At 38.5% G+C, this 21,901-nt stretch overlaps 1 protein-coding gene across 1 annotated transcript in view; it reads left to right on the forward strand.

Annotated features, from left to right (window-relative positions):
- The first annotated feature begins 1,012 nt into the window (after positions 1-1,012).
- The window catches only part of ntsr1 (neurotensin receptor 1 (high affinity)), a 29,945-nt gene continuing 9,056 nt past the window's right edge, over positions 1,013-21,901 (forward strand). Inside the window, exon 1 of the mRNA XM_041778148.1 lies at positions 1,013-1,778. Within this exon, the coding sequence (XP_041634082.1) occupies positions 1,113-1,778 (666 nt within the window). The 5' untranslated portion in view covers positions 1,013-1,112. The remainder of the gene's footprint in view (positions 1,779-21,901) is intronic.

Here is a 21,901-nt window from a genome sequence, read left to right on the forward strand (position 1 = left end):
AAATTAGCGAATATAAAAGAGAATTTTGGTTGAAGAAAAGGGGTTTACATTTTAATTATGCTATACTGTACCACAGAAAAAATACAGTTCATGTTTTGTTGCTTTGATTAGAGTGTTTATTATTCAGGTTACAAATAAAATATGGTTATCACAGCTAAACTTTAAATGGGCCCCCCAATTTGACTGGGCCTCAGAAAGCTCTCCCCTTCACCCCCCTATGGACGGCCTTGTCTATGCACTTCCTGCCTCTGCCTCTTTGATGTGACCTCGTCTGCAAACAACCTACTGTCTCCACCCATATACTGACATTTTATAACTGTTTATCTCCCAAAACTATCTATGATTAAAAATGTTCACCATTCGGCAGCCCTAGATTTTAACCCTGTTATGCACCTGAACAGGAAACTGACTTTGTGAATGTTTCTGACTCTCTGTCAGGGCTGTCCCACAGCTAGCATGGCCCCCCAATCCCACCCTCCCATCCTGGGAAGAGGATGAGATAAGGATAAAGCATTAAAGACATCCTGTCCCACAGTAAACATCATGTTAAGGTGGTATGTTTCTATTACTGGACTCTGTGGGTGTGTGATTAATGATAAAGTCCACGCAGACATTATTAATGGATCTCAGACAGAGAGTTTATAAACTGATAATATTTCTCACAGAGACTCATCAGTCTGAAAATTATCTGTTCCTATGAATGTGTTTCTGGAACATATTCTCTCTCTGGTTATCAGCGCTGTATTTTTTGTTTTCATATCAGAATTAATTAAAAGATTAAATCCTGAGGCTCTCTGTCATTTCTCCGTTTTTCTTCTGTTCTTGCTTTTTTCCCTTTTCTTTATGTTTCTCGTTTCCAGGGTGAAACACACTCATCTCTCTCTCTCTGAATGGCTTTACGTCATAGCTGATCGGCCTATCAGCAGCGCGCGCCTTACCGAGCCAAATATAAAAGAGCTACGCACACACAAAAACACACACTCTCTGAGAACCGGAGAGGGACAACCCCACACACCGACCCACTCTCACCTCCACTCACAGAAACACAGCCCCTGAGTGGGTCTACTCCTCCTCTTCTCTCTCTCTCACACACTCTCTCACTCTCTGTGAGGATGGAAGTGAACCTCTCCGCGCTGCACGCGCAGCTCTCTCTCCTGGGTAACATCTCGGTGGTCTCGCGCTCTGAAGTCTCGGTGTCGGTTCTCGGTAACGGCAGCGAACCTTTGGACTCTGACTCGGACCTGGAAGTAAACACAGACGTGTACTCTCGCGTAATTGTCACGGTTTTATACGTGATACTCTTTCTCATAGGTGTGGTGGGAAACTCTGTGACGTTGTTCACGCTGCTGTGTGGGCGGAGCCTGCAACACCTGCAGAGCACAGTGCATTATCACCTGGTGAGCCTGGCTGTGTCTGACCTGCTCATCCTCGTGCTCTCCATGCCTATAGAGCTCTACAACTTCATCTGGGTGCACCACCCGTGGGTGTTTGGAGACGTCATCTGCCGTGGTTACTACTTCCTGCGGGATAGCTGCTCTTACGCCACGGCGCTGAACATCGCTAGCCTGAGCGTGGAGCGTTACCTAGCCATCTGCCACCCCTTCAAAGCTAAGAGCATCATGTCGCGCAGCCGCACTAAGAAGCTCATCAGCGCCATGTGGTTTGCCTCCTTTGCCCTGGCCACGCCCATGCTGTTCATCATGGGACAGGTGAGGCGCCAAGGTGAGAACATCTGCACGGCCACCGTGAGCCAGAGCAGCGTCAAAGCCGTGCTACAGGTGAGTCCGTGTGCGCATGCGTGAGGAACTTCAGCGTGAGTGGATGTAACAGATGTTAAGTTTCAGTCCACGTGTTTTTAGTTTTAACATTCAGTGAGTCCTATATATCTGTCAGGATTTTTTTTATTTGTAATATTTAAGACACCCTCAGTTTGCAAAAATATAAGCAAAAGCTAAAAGAAAGTGGTGGGTCGGGACCCAAAAGTAAGCCGCAAAGCTCTTTCCAGACGGTCATGATTGTGTGCCAGAAGAAAAAAAAAATGCAAAAAAATCGATGTATAGAAACCTTAGTGGGCATACAGCAAATACAGACATGTATTTTTGAGGCTTTCCTTCAATTACCAGTGAATATCAGTGAATTTCTACTTAAACAGCACCTATTTTTTGGATAACAAAACTAGTTTTCCCAAGATGATGAAGGATGTTTGTTTTGTCCTGTCTCTGTTCAATAATGTTTGTTCTATTAGAGATCCAAGCTGTAACATTTTTAATCAAATTAGTGAAAGTGGTTTCAAGATATTAAAAAAAAATAAAACAATAAAAAAAACAAACTCAGATTTCTTTTATGGGGGTGGTGGCTCCTCTTGCTCAACAGGCTGAGAACCAGTGGCTTCACAGATGATATAAAAAAGCAAATATGGATCAAATAAGCAATATGGAATTTAAAATAAACACAATAAACAGAAGTAGGGGTGCTGGATTGTGATTAAAATCTCAATTATTTTAATCAATATTGAAATCAAATTTATTAACCATGGTTCAGTCAGGAACGCTCTCATCATACACTTGACCATTTTTATTGTAAAATGTATATACAGTTTTACTTGGCGTAGAAGTAAAGGAGGAGGCTGGGGTGGAGGAGGTTAAGCTTTACCAGCAGCGTGGTGCATCGGCATTAATGCAGGCAGGGATTAGTAAGAAGTACATCGTGTTTTAATACACGGCTGTGTTGAGAGAAAGAGCTGTGATTGGCTGTGGGAGCTGGGAGGTTAATAAGGATCAGCTGGCTGCCAGCTGATCATGGCTGGGCGTATGTGACTGCAGCATCCCTCATGAACAAATACTTTGCAATCATTAACCTGTTGACCCCCCCCCCCCCCCCCCGAAATCTGATTGGCCACCTGTGGCACAGTGCCATAATCCTCAGTAATGACTGGCTGTTTGTTCTTCAAAGTGAGGACTTAATATAAAATCAACAATTTTGGTTTCGTTACAACAGCCAATGTCAGACTCTGTGATTACATAACTGGATAAAAGACAGCAATAATGTTTGAATTCCGTTGTACTTTAAAGGTTTACAAAAATGCCTGCAGAAAGGCCCTTGAGTTTATAATGGTGCCACTACTGAACGTTAAAAGACGTACCTTTTATTTTAAAAAAAAAAAGGAAAACCTTAGATTTTTTGGAAAATACCAAGTTCTCTTAAATCCAGTTTTGTGATAAGTTTGAATTTTTTGCAACTAAATATTTGTATGTTTTGAGTTGAGAAATACTTCAAAGCTATTATTATTCACTGCAATTAATTTGGTAACAACACAAGTGGACTCATGATACCACTAAGTATTCTGTTGAGATTGCAAATGGCAGTAGTCCAGTTTAACTGCAACTGCTCATTATCACCACATTGCGCAGCACTAATTGTAACTAAAAAAAAAAACCTTGCAACTCTTGGTACCCATGAAATTGCCAATGGACATATTTTTGCAAGTTTTTTAGGAGGTTGAATGCGATTTGCCATGACTTTGGAAATGCATGTTCTTTTTTTGTTCTTAGTGGAAATGATTTATGATCAGTGAATGAAAAGTAATGATAAATCAGAGAGATTAATTCATATTGAAAGACAGTGCCCCAGTCAAAAAAGTCTGGACACACCCCCTGGCATCATGCATATTTATTACACACTTAAAAACTTTAATATTCGTAACATTAAACAACAGTAATAGATAAAATAAGAATATATAAAAAAAGATAATTAGGGTTGGCAAACCTGAGTGATTTAACCAGGATAATCCCTTTTTTGGTCACATTTTTAAATTCTACTGTTTTTATTTTAAACTTCAGGTAGATTTAAGATTTTTAAATGGATTTAACCACAGAAAAAAGTTGTTATGGATTGCAAAGGAAATAAGGGAGCAGTTACAGAGTAAATGTTCACTGTCCATTGTCCACTGAGCTGTCCGGAGGTTTTTATAAGTGAAAGGAGACATAAGGAGCAGTGGTGTAGTGAAGGTATACAGAGTACGCACACTTACTTTTCAGTCCTTTTGCAGCATACCCACTTCTGTTTCCACGCTAATGCTCATCATTCAGTTGTGTTCTGCAATTTTTAAAAACTAGGATGATGAAGGTATGGCCTGCTCTCCACTCTGCCTTTTTTTTATCTCCTTTGATGGTTCTTTGGGTAGGAATATGGAATGTAAGCCAGTCAGAGGCTGCGTATTGAGGGTTATACTTTGTTGGCATATCTAGTGATGCAAAAGATGCTGGTGACACTGCTTTCTACCAGCTTTCTTTGCTCATCATATTCATATCCATTTATTTGGAAATACAGACTGCCTGTTTTTAGGTGCACTACATCTGCAAAAACAGTTTTTAACACAGGCTGTTTATCCTTTGTTAGATGTGTGCCTGAATTAAGAGTGAACCCACTTCTGCAGGAACACTACACCACTGATTAAGACACAGTGGTGAATATTGCAGAAGCTTCATCAAAGTGTACTGATGGGAACAATAGAGCATGCAATTAAAGGAATAATGCACTAATTATGGGCCTTAGCTGCATCTTAATTAATGCATTAATGCTGGCAGCCCTAACAATAATATAGATTAATAATAATAGGTAAATAAATTAACTGTGTTTTTGAGGTTGTGGTGATGAAATAAAACAATTTACACCACATCCAAACCTTTTTGCAGCACAAGTGTAACAGCATAATAATCTTTTTACCTCGATTTGCATTATTGTGGGAAGACAAAACCGTAATTGAAATTGATTTGCTGCCCAGCACTGAATGGGAGCATAATAAAATGTCAGGATGTTGAGCTGAACACACAGAGGCGTCTCCGCAGAGAGGATTTAACCTTTTCAGTGCAGCAGTCTGCTCAGGCAGTAACAGGTGGCTGGAGGATGGAGATAGTCAGACAGATATGAAGGTGGCAACACATGTAAGGATTTCAGAGCAATAAGAGAAGACAGCACAGATTTTTATCTGTCAGGGCTGTATGTTAACTTTTTTGCTGGTAGCACTGGTGCTACAGAAGTTGATAGTCTTGTAGCACAGGACAAAAATCTTCAAACGTGTTACATTTCTAAAACCAATCAATAATAGAACAGTTTGCTTAGTATGTGAAAAGAGCCTAGATCACAGTTTCTCATCAATAGGAAACAAAGCAAATAAAACAATTTTTTTCAGTCTACCACTGGTCAGGATTAGACTGGTACTGTGCAGCAAAGAGAGGAGATGCTGACGGCTCATCTCCACAGACAGAAACCCTAACAGGAGTGATACTTGAAGGTGATTAGATTGTCATGCTTTGTAAATCAGACCTTGAGATGGAGCAGAGTAAATGAGCGCCATTCATGCTGCTACCTGCAGTGTGAGTTTTAGGCATGACCAAATGACCTGTACAAGGTGAAGACTTTTCCCTCATTCCTTACATCTTAAAGTCCTTTAAGGTCTAAAATTTTCACAGTGAACTACTTTTAAATTACTCTGCATTGATATTGGAATTGGCTAATATGAATTTGTAAATACAGGCAAGTTAGATACTGACAGAATTTCAATACTGTGCATTAAAAAGTCGACTGATATTGGTTTTTCAGGGCAGATGTTAGTACCAATTATTAATGAAGATAACTGATATCTGGAACTGTTATGCACTTGGCATGAAAACAAAGTGTACTCAATGTGACATAAGTAAGACTGTATGGTAAAATAAAGAAACAGCACAGAGCAATACAGTAGCAGCAGGAAACAGGAAGTAACGCCACACATGCCCTATGTCAGTGCCGCCCAGGCCTCAGTGTTGATTGGCTGGTTATTGTGTGACATTAAACCAGACAGTGTTGTGGGCAGGACATCAGAGCCGTGTTTCCATCAGGGGGGTCCGGTTTGATTCAGTACGGTATGGTACGTTAAACCCCAAAATGGTTTGCGTATCCACAGACACCCGTGCCCTCTCTTGGTGGGCGCGCTGTAAAGGCGATGAATGTGACGTCCCATGCAGCGCGAGTCAGCTGGTCAAGTCGCAGAGTTATAGAAAGGATGAGTGACACAAATCACTAGGTAATAAGCATTAAACAGCTTTATTTCAGCTGAAAGTGCTTTTTAAAAAGATAACTGCATATTAATTATGCTAACCGCTGTCAGTAAAGATCCCCAGCTGATGGAATACATGTACAGAGACATTTTGAGTCATACTGGTGTGTTAATATGTGAATAATCTAGTCTAGAACAGTTTATAAGACAAAATATGAAAGTTTAGAGCTGTACTGTGAGAATTCGCTGCATTGATAAAAAGTAAAAGTTCAGCTGGTGTTAAAATCAAGCTAGATTCAGTCAGAAACCCTGGGTGCGCTGATCTTATTTTATAATAGGCTGCAGCCTGAAGTTTTACAAACATGTGCAACAACCACAGAGCGATTTTCTCACAGGTTAGGCTACCTAAAATAAGAAGTAGATTAATAGCTAGTTACAGTACATAGAATCAAGTGAATCAAGGTGGAGGATTTTTCCTCTTCAGAGTCCCCTGAAGTAGGCTGTGAAGTGGTGGTGGACCATGGTGGACCTGAGCACTACCTGTTTGGGCCGTTGGCTCCGGCGTTACTAAAGCCGTTTTATCATAGTTCAGTAAGATACCTCAGCGTACACCTGAAAAAAACAAAAACAAAATTAAAGTGTTCACTACCTCTTTTATGTGATCAATTATCAGTAAAATAAAATGCAGTTACTGATAGTCAGATGAAGGGCATCAATAATCAACCAGGTACGATAATCAGTCTACCTCTTTCGTGCATCTCTAATTGAAAAGAAAAAGTAAATAAAGACAAAGATTTCATATTCTTATGTGAGCCATATTTCACTTTACTTGCTGGGTTTGCTAGCGACCAATTAAAATGGACACTGGTTCACAGTTGGCCTACGAGCCACAGTTTGGACACATATTTTAAACCAGTGATTCTCAAGGTAACAGGAAAATATTTCCGACATCATAGCACATTCAATAAAAACTTTAAGAGCTTGAGTACATCCATACTGTGTGAATAGACTGGTTCCTAAATAATGTTTCTCATGTTATATACTGAATATAAATATATAGAGACGGGAAAAACACTTTAATGCATGTTGTCTAGTGGAAACTCTGGCTAACTGTATGTTAAGGATACATGAAGGAAATGTCACATGCATAACGCAATGTGCACAACATTGCATGTTTAGTACTAATTTTAGAAATGAAAATTCACTGTGCATTTTCATTGCTGTAGCCATGCAGCACCCTTATGTTTTCCCTCAGAAATGTCTAAATTTGAGAAAATTACAGACCTCACTTATCCTGTGTGAATGCACCACACCACACACTGACATCATAGGGGTCATTTACAAATTATCAGAGAGCCATGGGTAATAATAGTCCCATGCGAATAGTACTTTTCTCTCTGTCACACATGCACACAACAATGGTTCCCCTCGCCCAGTGACTGCAGCTCACACGTCTTCCCTCTCCTGCACTCCTTTTGGTGAAAAGAAAAAAAAAAAAATCACTGAAGATCATTAATATGCTTTACTTACCACTAATCTCAAATGATGTAGGTTTTATCATTATAAAACACACTGTGTCTTAAACTGTAGAAAGTTGGGACAATTTCAATATATGGAAATGTTGCAGTTGTTTTTATGCAATCTTGACAGCTCCTATTTTATGAAATGCATCGGGAAGAGGCGAGGATTGAGGATGCTTCTGAGGAAAACCAGAGTGAGAATACACTCGTGAAGCCTTACGGGACTGGTTTGGAGAGGCATCAGCTGCTGAAATGCTGCACCTCTACTCTGATCATTTATTTTTCACATTTTTCCTTGCTGTGGTGCTTTCCTCCAAACCTAAAGTTTAACATGCAATGATGATGAAATGATGCACTTTACTGAATCTGAAAGGACTGTGGCATCACATACGGTGGCAGCTTGTTGACGTGGTTTATGTTACTAAACAACAAAATCAATAATATAAGCTCACGTAGCTATGAGGTGGATTATTGTGCAGATCACAAGCATGCAAATTACATAAAACCTTCTCTAATCATTCTAAATAGCATGGATCTGAGCATATATGAGGAGATTTCAAAGGAAGATTAATGACATATTGACTAAAACAGAAAGCTTTGTTAAATAATATAAGTGACACGTAAATAAAGGATTGTTTATTATTTTCGACTGAAATGTCTCTCCGTGTTCATGTGAAATACTCTGAAAGATTTTGAGGTGAATTAGCTGCACAGATCATCATCAGTACGTGGCGTTGCTCAGACCGATGCTGTGAGGTGAAGGATTTCTCATTTGCTAAATTATCCCTCTCTGTCATCTTGTCTCTTTCTACTTTGTCTCTTTCAATTCTTCACTGAAAGGAGCGGAGAAAAGTAAAAGGCACAACAAGAGACGGAAATAAACCGAAAAAGACTCCGAGAGACAAATAACCAGGCACATTCACACCTACGGACAATGAAGAGTCGCCAATTAACCTAATGAGTGTTTCTTCAGACTGGGAGGAAAACAAAGTACCTGGAGAGTCAGTGTATGCGTGGGGATTCAAGCCAGTGAGGGGATCATGCTCTCCACTGCACCACTGTAGAAATGTGGCTCACCAGTCTGATTTAACTCCCTCATGTATGTGTGCTGGAAATGTAATTTAATTTTCGTATCTATCATGACTTACTATGATTATTAGACATTTATGTTATTTAAGACACTCAGTCTCATGAGGAATCAAACTCTCATGTGACTCAGCTTTAACATTTTATTTCCTCCAGATGTTTCTGAATCCCTAAACGTTCACATCAGCTGTAATGACTTCCTGTGATTTTTAAAAGTAGCTGCTTCAGCAGTTAACCATACTTCCACGTCTCAGAACCCCCCACCAGCTCTGAAAATTCCGACGTTCTTCAACCAAGAAGATTGATTCATTGAACAAATAATAATGGAACAAAGAAAAGGAGCCAAAACAAACCTGTTTATAAAGCACATTATTACAGAGGCCCTGGTAGGAAGGGCATTAATGCATTTTATTTGACTCCATTTCCTGATAAAATGTCATATTTGGTGATTTTATAGAGATCTGGAGAAATTAACTCGTGGGAAAACCAGCTTCAGAATAGATCAGTCACCTGATCCTGGTGGCACATGAATAACAGATATGAGGGTAGGAATGAATGGGAACCAAGCAAAGTTAGAGTGGTAAGGCTCTATTTGGACCTGTGGCTGCAGTTATCATTTTAACATTTCTATGTACGTTAGATATGATCCTTACACTTTACAAAAGGAGTTTTTTTCCACTGGTTTATTAATTTGCCTAGTTTGGAGACAGTCGATAAGGCATATTATATTCGGCCAACTACAGTTGTGAATGCTGATAGCAGGGTTGGAGATGGGTTGGCGTCCTTTGCCCCTAGGGCCTCAGTTTGAACTAGGGATGCTCAACTAAGGTGAAAATGATAATCACGACTATTTTGTTACTTTTCACATTTGACAAACAAGCAATAAATGAAAATTGAGTGAAAAAAGATAAATATTCAAAAATAATGGTGAGTAATAACAATGAATAAACAAAAAGAATTACGTATATGGCCACTTTATCAGAGGACAAAACTTTTGAACAAAATGAGTGTAGCATGTCATATGGCACAGTAATTATGTTATCACGATTATCCTGTTTCATGATCATGGGAAGTCAAAATTTCAATATAAAGTCAAACTCCATTAATCATCCCGCTAAGTTCACCCATAAGAGGGGATAGAAGGGGCCCATGCAAGTCAGGAAAATAATGGTCCTTTGTAAAGTTAATCTGTGATAACCATATTTTACATTTAACCTGAATAAAAAACACTTTTACCAAAGAAACAAACCAACAAAAACAATAATATGCTTCTATTTTTTTTTTCCCAAATTTAGCCTAAGCCACTTTTCTGAAACAGAACTACTGTTTTTGGTTGTGTTAAGAATTTGGATGGGCACATTCAATAAACCATTTAGGAAGTAATGTCAGATTTCATAGCTAAGCCATGATCTGCAAAAAAGCCAGGATGCCAGAGAATAAAGTACAAAGAGCTAGAATAACTTTGGCAAAATTTGGTAAAACGTTGCAAAAATTGGGGCCAAAACTGGTTAAGAGAGGTCAAACTGGCAAAGATAGGTTAAAGAGGGCAAAAACCAGTTGAAAAGTGGTGAAAAGTGGTTAAAAAGTAATAAAAATTCAATTAAAGTGGCAAAAACTGGTGGAAAAAGTGGCCAGAGATAGGAAAAAATGGGTTATAAGTGGCAAAAATGGGTTATAAAAGGGAATAAGTTAAACTAAAGGGGCAAAATGGTTTGCCAAAGGCAAAAAAGGGCAAAAATAGCGAAAAAGGGTTCAAATCTGACAAAAATGGGTTAAAAGAGGTTAAAAAAGTGGTAAAAACATAGGTTAAAAGCAGCAAAAAAAGGGAAAATTAGCCAGAAAATTGTGAAAAGTGGTTAAAAAGTGGCAAAATGGACTAAGGTGGCAAAAAAGTGTGGCCACAGCGTGGACAGAATGGGTTCAAAGTGACAAAAATGGGGTGAAAGAGGTAATAATTGAGATGAAAGTGCAAAAAAGATGTAAAAATGAGTTAACAAAGGCATAAAAGTGGCAAAAATTGTGAAAAAGTGTTCAAAAGTGTCAAAATGGGTTAAAAGAGGTTAAAAAAAAGGTTAAAAGAAAGTGTAGTAGAAGAGTTTGGGAGCCAAAAGACCAACGTTTATTACTGAACTGAGCCAAATGGTCTGGATCTCTAAAATGAAACAGGTATTTCCATGACGCAGTGCATCACTGGATGGACATCTTACAATGCTAAATTGTACTGAACCAAGTTGGACCACTTGGTTGAAACGGAGCATACTCAAGAGTTGTCCAAGCAGTTGGCAGAACAATAAAACATCACAAACCCTTGGCATTTTGATAGAGCTTCTCTATGCCAAAATCACTTCCTACCCCCCATACAGAGTTCTTTGCCATATTGTGACGTCATCTGCAAAGGATTTATTTCCATATAAATACATCCAAATCAAAAACATTGATATATGTCCCATTAGGGCTTCCTTTCATGATTGACGTTTTTTTTTATCCCCCAGGTGCTCATTATGACCCACTGAAACTGCTTTCTGATCCACTTTTGAGCCCTAACCCACCTGTTGAGAACCACTCCATGGTCCATAGGGCACTCTGAGTGTCCCATAATGCATTGTGGACATTACACTCTATATCAGCATTACTTCCCATCATGCATTGCTCAGATAGAGGGCAGAGATGACGTTATTAATGATGCAGAAAAAATGTGCTCAGTGTTTGTTCCTCTGCAGGGAGTGAACGAGAGAGAGCGAGCGTTCGCAGTTTAAAACATTCTTCCTCCGTCGCTCTCAGGGACTTTTTTTTTTCTGTGTCCATATCAGACAGTTTTTTCACTGCAGAAACATTTTCCCAGCAGAATCAGCCTATAGAAACACTGCGTGTGTGTGTGTGTGTCATGTATTTATTGTTCTGCTCTTTACTTTGAGAGGAAAAAATAACACAGAGTCTGGGGACGTTCAGACGTCTGCTGAAAAAGGGCAAACATGAAAACTGCTCCCATAACATTTATGAGTGTGTATGTAAGTGTGTGTGTGTTCGTGACACCGAGGGAGAGCAGTGAGGTAGAGACGCTCACTCTGCCCCCTGCAGGACTGCGGACTGGGTCACGTATCTGCAGGTGCAACAAGCAGTCTGAATAACAAAGAGCATGCAACAGGTATCCTGCTGGAAGGACGACTAGAATACAGGATGTGATGATTCATTCATGAATGTGCTCATTCATGGGAACTGATTCACACAATTAGCAATAGACTAAATAAATATTAAGCCTGTTCAACAGGCTATGGACTAAAACTTCAACAAAAGTGTTAGTTCACTTCCTTTTTTATTATAAAACCAAGACTATTCTGAGATCATCACATCAAGGACTATTAACAATCCCACTCTGTCTTTGAAAGCACCCTATAAATCAGGTTGGCCTTTACCTTGACTATTCCAAGCTAAAAATAGTTCTTTGGTGACTCTGACAAAAAGTATGTTAAATTTTCACCAGGGACACTAAAACAAGATTAAATTGTCAGTGCATGACTGTTGGAAGTTCAACATGTTTCTCCACTGTGCTCAAAAGGTATGTCAGTATTTCATCAGAGTATTCTGAATTGATGAAGGAATTGATTGTGCATTATTTGGGGCGATTAACATCCATATTTATTTACACTTTGATTAATTAGTTTAAAGAAAATAAATGTGACGGGAAGTAAATCTGAAACTTTATGACTTTTTATTGACCAAAAGTGGACTTAAGTGTTTTAAGTTTTGGTTGACTAAATAGAGAAAAAAACTATAAAGGTTAAAAATGACTAAAGTGTGACTTAAGTTTCATTTTTTTCTCTATGCACACATGAAAATAGATCAGAACATTTCGAACTCTACAGCCATCAATATCCTCAAGCTGACGTGTGTCTATTATGTTGGAGAGGACATTGAAAAATGAATCCACTAGAGGTCTTCGTCTCTCATTGAGCTACTTTAAAGACATCCCAGAGAGTCCAGTATGCTCTTGTAGCTGTCTGTCTTTGTACCCACTAGGGATGTACGTGGTTAATCGGTAAAACAGTTAAATTTGTTTATTAAATTAGCCAGTGCGGGATTTATAAGTCACTTAAACTAATTACCTATCTTTTTTTTTTTTTTAATTTTATAAAGTCAAGCTTGAAATCCTGATCCATAATGCTCTTTAAAACTGTAATGAACCTCCTGCCACTAGAGGCCGCTCTAGCGTCAGTGAATGGCTGCTTCCTTCTTGTCTGGCACTTCACCAGGTATAAATATGAGAAGCTCAGCAGTGGATTAGCGGTTAGCATGTAGCAGGAACAGCACGGTATGACCGTTTTTAAAGTAGTAAATGGAAATAAAGTGGTATGATGGTATGAGAGCTGTCGAGGGTTTAACTCACACACTCAAAGAATTTATTCGCCAATTTTGTCAGTTTTACGTATTTCAATTACATGATAAATTTCCATCTAATTGAATTAAGTAATTCTAACATAAACAGTTAAATACCTCTAACGTAATGAAATTGAATAAAACAAATGTAGCTCATAGAATTTACCTAATTTACTTAAATTCAGTTTATGTAATTTCTTTGAATAAATCTGTGATTCAAATATGTTGATGTACCCAAAACCATGGGTGAGACTGTCAGTGCATCTGTTGGCACCGGCATGCAATGCTTAATCATGGCTCTCACATGTGACGAAGACAATGCTCTCCCTCACCGTGTCTCCACCCAACCAGGGAGGGAGTTATCGGCTGATCGGGATCACCGTCTGGATCCTGTAATGTTTTTAAAGGGCTCTTCACTATTGGGAGATAGGGCTGATGGGGGAAGTTTGTGTTTTCTGGGTGCTTTTCTAGTTTCATATTGTGGCAAGCAGTGATGAGGAAAGGCTCCCAGACAAGTTCAATGACTTCGACAAGCTCCTGCACAGGGAGCATGAGCAGCTTTTATATATTCTGCACCACAGATACACTGACATACAAACAGGGTGGTCTGCAACATTGAATCCCTCACTCACTGTGTCACACTTCAAAAAACACTTCTTACTAAAAATATGAACTAATAGACTAAACATGCATAATAACTTTGCAATGAATGTGAACATTATAAAAAAATATGCATGTTTAGTTTATTAGTTCATGTTTTTAGAGAGAAGTGTTTTTTGAAGTGTGACACCATGAGTGAGGGGGTCAATGTTGCAGACCCCACTGTTTGTATGTGACTGTATTTATGGTTCAGAGTAAATAACAGCTGATCATGCATTCTTTGCAAGATCTTGTCAAAGTTGGGGAACTTGCCTGGGAGCCCTTTCCTCATTGTTGCGTGCCACAATATGGAACTAGAAAAGCACTTGGAAAACAGAAACAATCACCATCAGCCCTATCTCCTAATAATGAAGTGTCCTTTAAAAACATAACTGCATCCAGATGGTGATCTGGATCAGCCGATTTCTCCCTCCCTGTTGGGGTGAAGATGTGGCGAGGCAAATCATTGGCTTCATCGCGTTGTAAATCACGATAGAAGCGTTGCCTGCTGGTCCCAACAGATGCACTGACAGTCTCACCCATGGTTTTTTGAAAATTTTGAAATAGCCCTTGCCCTTAAAGAACTTAACATACTAAGTTATCTCAGATTGATCGTTGCATTGCATCTTTCAGCTGAATAGTACAAACAACTAATCTGATTTAGTAATGTCAATGTTTTTTGACAAAACACGGAAGAATAAGTAATAATTGCTAAAAATTTTAAGTATCAAGTAAATGCTGGCTGGGAGAGACAAAAATTCCAAACAAGGAGTCAACATTCCTCCAAAGAAACAACAACTCTTCTTGTTCTTTGGTCTTGCCTGCAGACCACAATACAACATTACAGATGCATACTGCCACCTACTGACAGAACCGTTATGTAAACAAATCTCATTGGTTTTATGTGTTTCATTTGAATTCACTCAAACTTAGAAAGAATCACATTGGTTTTATCTATTTAGAATAACTAAAGGTTGGAAATATGTTAAATTGAGTAAAACCAAGTAAATTTTTTCATCTAAGACCTCTGACAGTCAAAAATCATTTTTTTGAGTGCATGTAATTACTCAAGAGGCAAGAGTCAACACATCAAAGCACGATATTGATCTGCAAAGAGGAACAAAGGCTAGCGGCGCTAGCTGCTAATGTTGGCCACGCCGTAGAGAGTACATCAGGCTAATGTCACACCTGCTGACACAATGACCCTGTGAGAAATTTAATTGTTTTCTAGGGATTTTCTCCTCTTTAGACTAATCGATTAAATGAAATTTAAATGAGTGTTTAGCATAAATAGGTAAATAGATGCTTAGGAACATCCTTAGTTCCCAGGTGAGCTAACATCATTGAAATGTCTGTATTTTCTAATAACCAAGTCATTATTCTTTTGTATTTCCCAAGAACACTAAATTAAGTTCTTTAAAATGTGTCTTCTTCACTGTTTTGCTACTCTGGGTTGAACTGTCAGCTGCATTGCTCAACACTGCCCCACATTGGCAGTGATATTGCAATGTTAGATCCCGTTCCTTAAGCTTTGAGAGAACGGACGAAAAACAGACGAAGAGTGTAGAGTACAGACAGGAAGGTCCGTCCTTATTCATATGTGGTTCAAACATAGAGTATAAATGAGCCTCAAGGGGGCTTTCATACATGAATTTTGTCGTTTAGTCTGGACTTTTAGGGTTGAACCTAAATGACCGGTATGAAACCTCCCCTGGACCGTGGTCTAGCCCAAACAGCCGGACCTTGGTCCACCCAACGATCAAAATCAGGTCTGAGGTTTGACAATGAGCTGAAATCTGGCTGAATTTGTGTAGCCTGAGCCGGCCTTAAGACTTGCCTTATTCAATCTTTGTTTTTTAGCCAACCTTAAATGATTTTAATCATCTTCCCCCACATATTGTTGCATGAAGATTCTCCAACACTGGGACTTAAATGTTGGATGACCCCAGAGCACTCTGTGATTTTATCCGACTCACTATAATTTGATAAACTCTGCACTGTTGTGAAACACTATTCCAGGTCTCTAACATCTGAGCTATCAGGTTGCCCACTTAAAAATCAGTGCAGTTCACCCTTGTTTTAACCAGTATTCCCTGACAAAGAAAACCACCATTTTGAATTTTATTAGTTACACTGTTCTGAATAAGCTCAGCACACCTGCAAAAATGTGCCATGTTTAATATCACCGTAGGACAAGTTGGAAGGTTTCTGTACCTTTATGTTTTCTGTTTGTTTGTTTTCGGTTGTCCCTGAATGACACAAGCTTCCAGTTAAAGAAGCTGCATTTTGATTTAATTTCATTCACAATGCTGCCATGCTTCACGCTGATTGGCTGCCATTATCTTCCATCATTTCTTACAGTACACCTCACACACAGCGCTTCTCTCAGCCACTGAATACAATAGAATGCTTTTTCTTTTAAATCTGTGATTTAATTCAAAAAGTTGAACTTAAATGTACTTTAGATTCAATTAAAAAGAAATATTTCAGGCCTGTTTGGTTTTAATCTTGACTATTCAGTCTGACAGCCCATGAAAATCAAAAATCCAGTGTCTAGAAATATTAAAACGGCTGATAACAAAAAAGGATTTATAATACAGAAATTCCAGCCTTCTGAACAGTATGTTCTTTAGTGCACACATACTTGGCCAGGCTCTTTTGCAGAAATTACTGCCTCAATACAGCACAGCATGAAGGTAATCAGTCCGTGGCACTCATGGGGTATTATAAAGCCCAGGTTGCCTTGATAGAGCCTTCAGCTCGTCTTTATTGTCAGCTCTGCCGCCTCTCATCTTCTTCTTGACAATACCTCAGAGATTTTCTATGGGCTTCAGGTCAGGGCGGTTGACTGCCGAATCTAACACAAAAATACCACTGGCCATCAAACCAGGTACTAGAACAGGGTTCTCAGTCTCTTCTAGTGATCATGTCTAAGACTTTACAAGGATGTTTCAGTGAAAATTTAACTGGTATGACTGGAGCACATCATGCTCATACTCCGGTATGCTTTTCACAGGAGTGTTAACATCTTACCAGTTTATCATACAGTACTGTAACTCGTTATTATCAGGTGAATTGCACAGTTGTAAATTACACACTCAGGGGCCTCTCAGCTAGAACCGTAACAAAAGATGGCAAGTAATGACATGCCGCTCAGCTCCACTGCTTACTTCTCATTCTGCATCAGAGACTGCTTCCACTAAAAATGGCTCTCAAAAGGTTATTTACTAAACTGTAAACCACCATTCTGGTTTTATGATTAATTTCTCATATTAAGGGTGAAAAGCTGTCCTGGTTAACGCTGCAATCTGGGGTTGTGTGCAGCAGGAATTGTGAAGGTCACTTTTAACAGCTTTTCGGCTTTTTTTTAAATTCATACACAGAGTTAAAACATTGGGTTACTGTTGAGCGCACCTAGTCTGGTCTAGTGGGACCCCAACTTTAGAGGGGATGTGGCAGTGGATTACAGGAGAGAGCTTAGGAGAGTGAATGGTAACAACCATGGTCCATCACAAGTAAGCAGCAAAAACATGAATGAGATGCAGCAACAGAAAGGCACCTTCCAGTGGCAGTAATACCGTATCCAGGGGTTTTTAAAAATAGCCCCAGTATTGCTTTAATTACTGTTATGAAGATGGCACTGCGTAATGAGCGCATTTTTATAATAAACTCCTTGAGAGTACACCATTCCCACCAGCAGCACCACGGCCTGTATGTGAGGATGTTTAAAAGTGATGACAGAACTGCTGATAATGATGTTGGGGCAAACAACAATTGTGCACATACATACAGGCGCATAGAAACTCATTGCCTGGTACTGCGCTGCATGGCGCCACAGTATGGGCTTTTCTAGTTGGACTGTTAAACACAATCCGCTGACTGTAATGTGATCCACAACAGCAGGAGTTTAAAAACACTTGAATTCTTCTTCGATCAGAGATCAGGGATAAAAATTCTGAAGATTATCAGTAACCACATGTGCTGCATCCTGCAACAGTAGTAATGCCAGGCTTAATTGAGCTTTTTCAAAAACATCCAAATGTATTTTTCCTCCTGCTTATGTGAAAAAGATAAAGTTTATTGTGCTTGTTGGTCATTTTAGGCGCTCAAGGGTTCTGTAACTTCTTATAAGCTTCCTAAAGTGAACTCATGGCAGGACAGAGCTTGGAGTTGTTGTGCTACATGGAAAATATATAAGCCTTTCTTAAAAGCGGGTAAATAAATGCTTGCTATGCTTGTGTTTGCATGCTAACAAGTGCTTGGACAGTGCATTTTTTTTAGCACCTGAATTAGAGGATGGTTTGATTGTCCTAAAAAATTACATTCCGCCCAATCCAACTGGGAACCATTGCTATACATAGACTTTAAAGTCCCTGTAAAGTGAAGTCCAAACTTTGTGTCATAACACGCTAGATTTGTTGGAGTAAGGTTGCTGTAAACACATGAGATCTATGTGTGACTGATTTTTTCATTTTGACCCTTAGGAAGTCATTCACCTTTTACCTGGCTTGGTTTTATTTGAGCAGAGAAAATATAGGAGCCCATGACATCATGAGTCTTGATGGAGAATTACCCCACCCCCCTGAGGCTACAATAATATAAAATCTCTAAGCGGCTCATCTCAGTACAGTCTGTTGTTAGCTGATGTCACTGCCTTCATTGAAAGGTTTTGTCTGACCAATGTGAGGTCAAATTTTTGAGATGAATTTCCCTATCTGCCATAGTTGACTAGGATCATTAAAACCATCATAACGGAGAGATTTGTGCCAGAAAACAGTAAATGTAATCCGTAACTTCTGTCTCTCCGCTCTGGCACAAAGCCAGGCAGCTGAGCTCTGATCAGAAGCTTTTTTTGTATTTCTTGTGAGTGGGCGTGGCTTCAGCTCCTTCAACGGCCACGCCCACACCATCCCGGAGCAGATTTTACTGCCTCATTTTTCATGATTTTTAAGCTAAAGTTTACAAACTCAGAGATGTTTTTCATGAGTGAAATTTAGCCTTTAACATCAACGCAGGTGCTGCTGTTTGATGAGACCGTGGCATGTTTATAGCCTTTTCCCTGATGTTTTTCATAAACTAACAGCACTTCTTGATATGATTCTAACATAATTTAGACCTTTTAATATGACAACGTCATCTGTTTAAAGGAAATCTGATGTATTTGTTTTTTTCTCTCACTTTCCAGGATACATAAATCCACTTTATTCCCAATTCGGACCACCCAGCTTGAGCTTTGGCCCATGATCTTGACTATGTCTACATGCCATAATGCATTGGTTACTGAAATGGGATTGGCTGTTTAGATATTTGTGATATTAAGGAAACTTTTAATCCAAACTTCACTGCAAAAGTCAAATAAAATCTATGAGCTGAGTGTAACTAGATTATTTAAACTCCTCTTAAGTCATTGTTATAATTAATATTAATATTATGGGTCTGTTTTTTTCTCTGCCATATAGCTAAAATAAATCATGTCACATTAACTCTTTATTGTCTGATGGAGGAGTCAGATACTGAAGACAGTTTAGTTTTAAAGTGTCTGATTGATGAGCAGAGACCTGTTTGTGACAGTAAACCTGAAGAATCCTCAGTCTAACATAAATATCATTTTACTAATACTCCACTTTAGTCTGTGTGCTGTTTAAACAAACATGTTAGACTTAAACTAACAGAGCTGACTCTCTGTTAACTCTACCTTATCTGTTAAATCAGAGCTCTTTGTTAAACATCCCTCCATCGTCTGTTTGGACTTACACTGCAGGAGGAGAACGGCTGGTCAGGAAAATCTGAAAATGTGACTTCAGACAGAACACAAACAGAATACTAAGGATGCATTTTGTTAGTATGAATCATAAAAAGTATTTTGATATATCAGCTAGTTCAGTGGCTGGTCAGTCTACTTAGCTTTGTAGTGTCCTGAGACCTCATATAGATGGTAGTATAACCTGATAAAAGGAGCAGAAACGTCATCCCTATTCAGTCAACAGCATGTCTTTACTTTGACAGAGCAGATAAAAACCTCCCAAGGAGCATTGCAACAAGCATCCTACAGTGAGGAAAGCTGAAACATTGATGGCCCTCATTTATCAAACATGGCACACCAGAAAATTTGGTGTAGCACGTACAGATTGGCATAAAAATATATTAAAACAGTATTTTGACTCACATTTTAGGTACAGAATTACTGCTCCTTCTGTGATTTGAAAACTGAATCAGCTTTCTTGTGATTAAATCTAGATTTTGATTGAATTATGCAGCCTTAATGCATGCAGTGCAGAAGCTGCAGACAACTTGAAGGCTGTGCCTTTCTCACTTCGTTCACAGTGTTGTTGTGCTTATTAGCTGGCAGTTTGATTCTATAATTACACACTCAGTGATTCTCTCAGCTCAGACATCAGAGCTTTCTGATTGGATCGAAGGCCAGAAGCATTAAAGTCTGATGCACTGATCATGTATTATAGATAAAGGTCGGATGAGAATGATCAGTTTCTAATCAATCTGGCCATCTCTACTGACTGGAATAAGAGAAAATCTACTTTAAAAACATAGCACAGTGAATACAGTCAGATTTAATGTGAATTAAAAGACAGTCAACGCTCAAGAGTCTCTGAACTCTATTTTTAAACAAATTGTTAAAGTTTTGATCTGATTCTGCTTCTGCTTGATGATTTTTACAGTTAAAATAATTATCAGAGTAGCTTCCTGTAAAACTGAACATGACTAGCTGAGACCCCGAGCAGCAGACAGACTGTGTATGTGTGTTTAAACAGTGTCACCATGGTGTAAATATTTGGGGGCTGTGTTGGAGTGAGACAGATCATCGGTCAGATTAAAGGTCCATGGAGCCGAACACGCACACTCACAATGATGGCGTTTATAATAAATAATTTGATCAAAGGACAGTCAAACACCTTACACAGTGGTTAAACAGTCTGTTATTTGGTTGTCATGGAAACTGTGGAGAAATAAATATAAAAGAAATAAATATAAAATGTATCATAATTTTTTATGGACAGGGTTATATAAGAGATAAAACAGTCAAGGTGAAGACGTTGCTGTGAATATCAACACAGCTGGGATTCAGTGGAATATAATCACAAGGGTGACGGTATTTATCATAACCTTTCCTCCATATGTGCCATATTTATTTCATACAACAGGATACAATAGGAAGGGTTCTTTTAATAGAATTTGTAATTCCAGTTTGATTTTTAAATGGGCCTTTACTTTAATGTGGGTTTTGCAAAAATGTCCACTTTTTGTGTCCACTATGAAAAACATTTATTAAAGATTATTTTAGATTATTTTTGATGTGTTTTTTTTTTTTTTTTGCCTAATTCTTTCAATCAACTTTAGTCCTGATCAAAACGGCCAAAGATTAAAATATTTACATTATATTTATGTGTATTTATTCATATTTTTAAGTGTGTTTTTTGGGGCGGAAATGCCATTATAATGAGAGAAAATGGGAAATTTTTGTCTGCAAATGGCTTAGGTGTTACACAAAAACTTATCATGCATCAGAAGGTTTTGTTGCTAACCTGACACTGAAAGGCCTAAAATCTTCAAGGTGACTGAATATTTAGTAGTTTTAATCAGGGCTGTTTTTTTTTTTTAAGGTTTAAGGTTTAAGCCAAAACGTGGAGAAAAATATTTTATTTTATTTTTTTAATTAATCATTTTGTTGTGGCATTTTTCTCCGGAATGGCTTATTATGGGGCCAAAATCTGATTGATTCTGGAGGATTTATTAATATGTCAGAATTGAACCATATTATTTATTTCAAAATATAGAAAACAGAATCTGATGGACAAAAGGGAAGTGTAACTATGCCTGTGTCATGTCTTCAACCTCCTAAAAGGTATTATTTTGGATAAATGGGATCTGATAAGTTTTACACTGAATAATTATTTCTTCACTTGTAAGAAGTCATTTTCACAAAGAATATGTTTTTAAAATGTAAAACAATCTGGTGGCATTTTCTAATGATGAACCTGAAGAACTTACATAGTCCAATTATGTACTGAATTTCTAAAAGTTCTGGAGGTCTTGGAAAATTCCCCCTTCAAATGACTAGAGATTTCCAAAACATAAAAATCCTCCCAAAATGTACAAGACATTGCCAAATATTTCAGAGAAAATTCTTAAACATGTTTTGTTCCCACTAAAAAACAAAAATATCATAAAAAAATTTCAGGAAAATTCCTCAAAATATAAAGAAAATTTCCAAGCAAATTTCTCCAAA

This window comes from Cheilinus undulatus, linkage group 21 (assembly GCF_018320785.1).
Source record: "Cheilinus undulatus linkage group 21, ASM1832078v1, whole genome shotgun sequence".
NCBI lineage: Eukaryota > Metazoa > Chordata > Actinopteri > Labriformes > Labridae > Cheilinus > Cheilinus undulatus.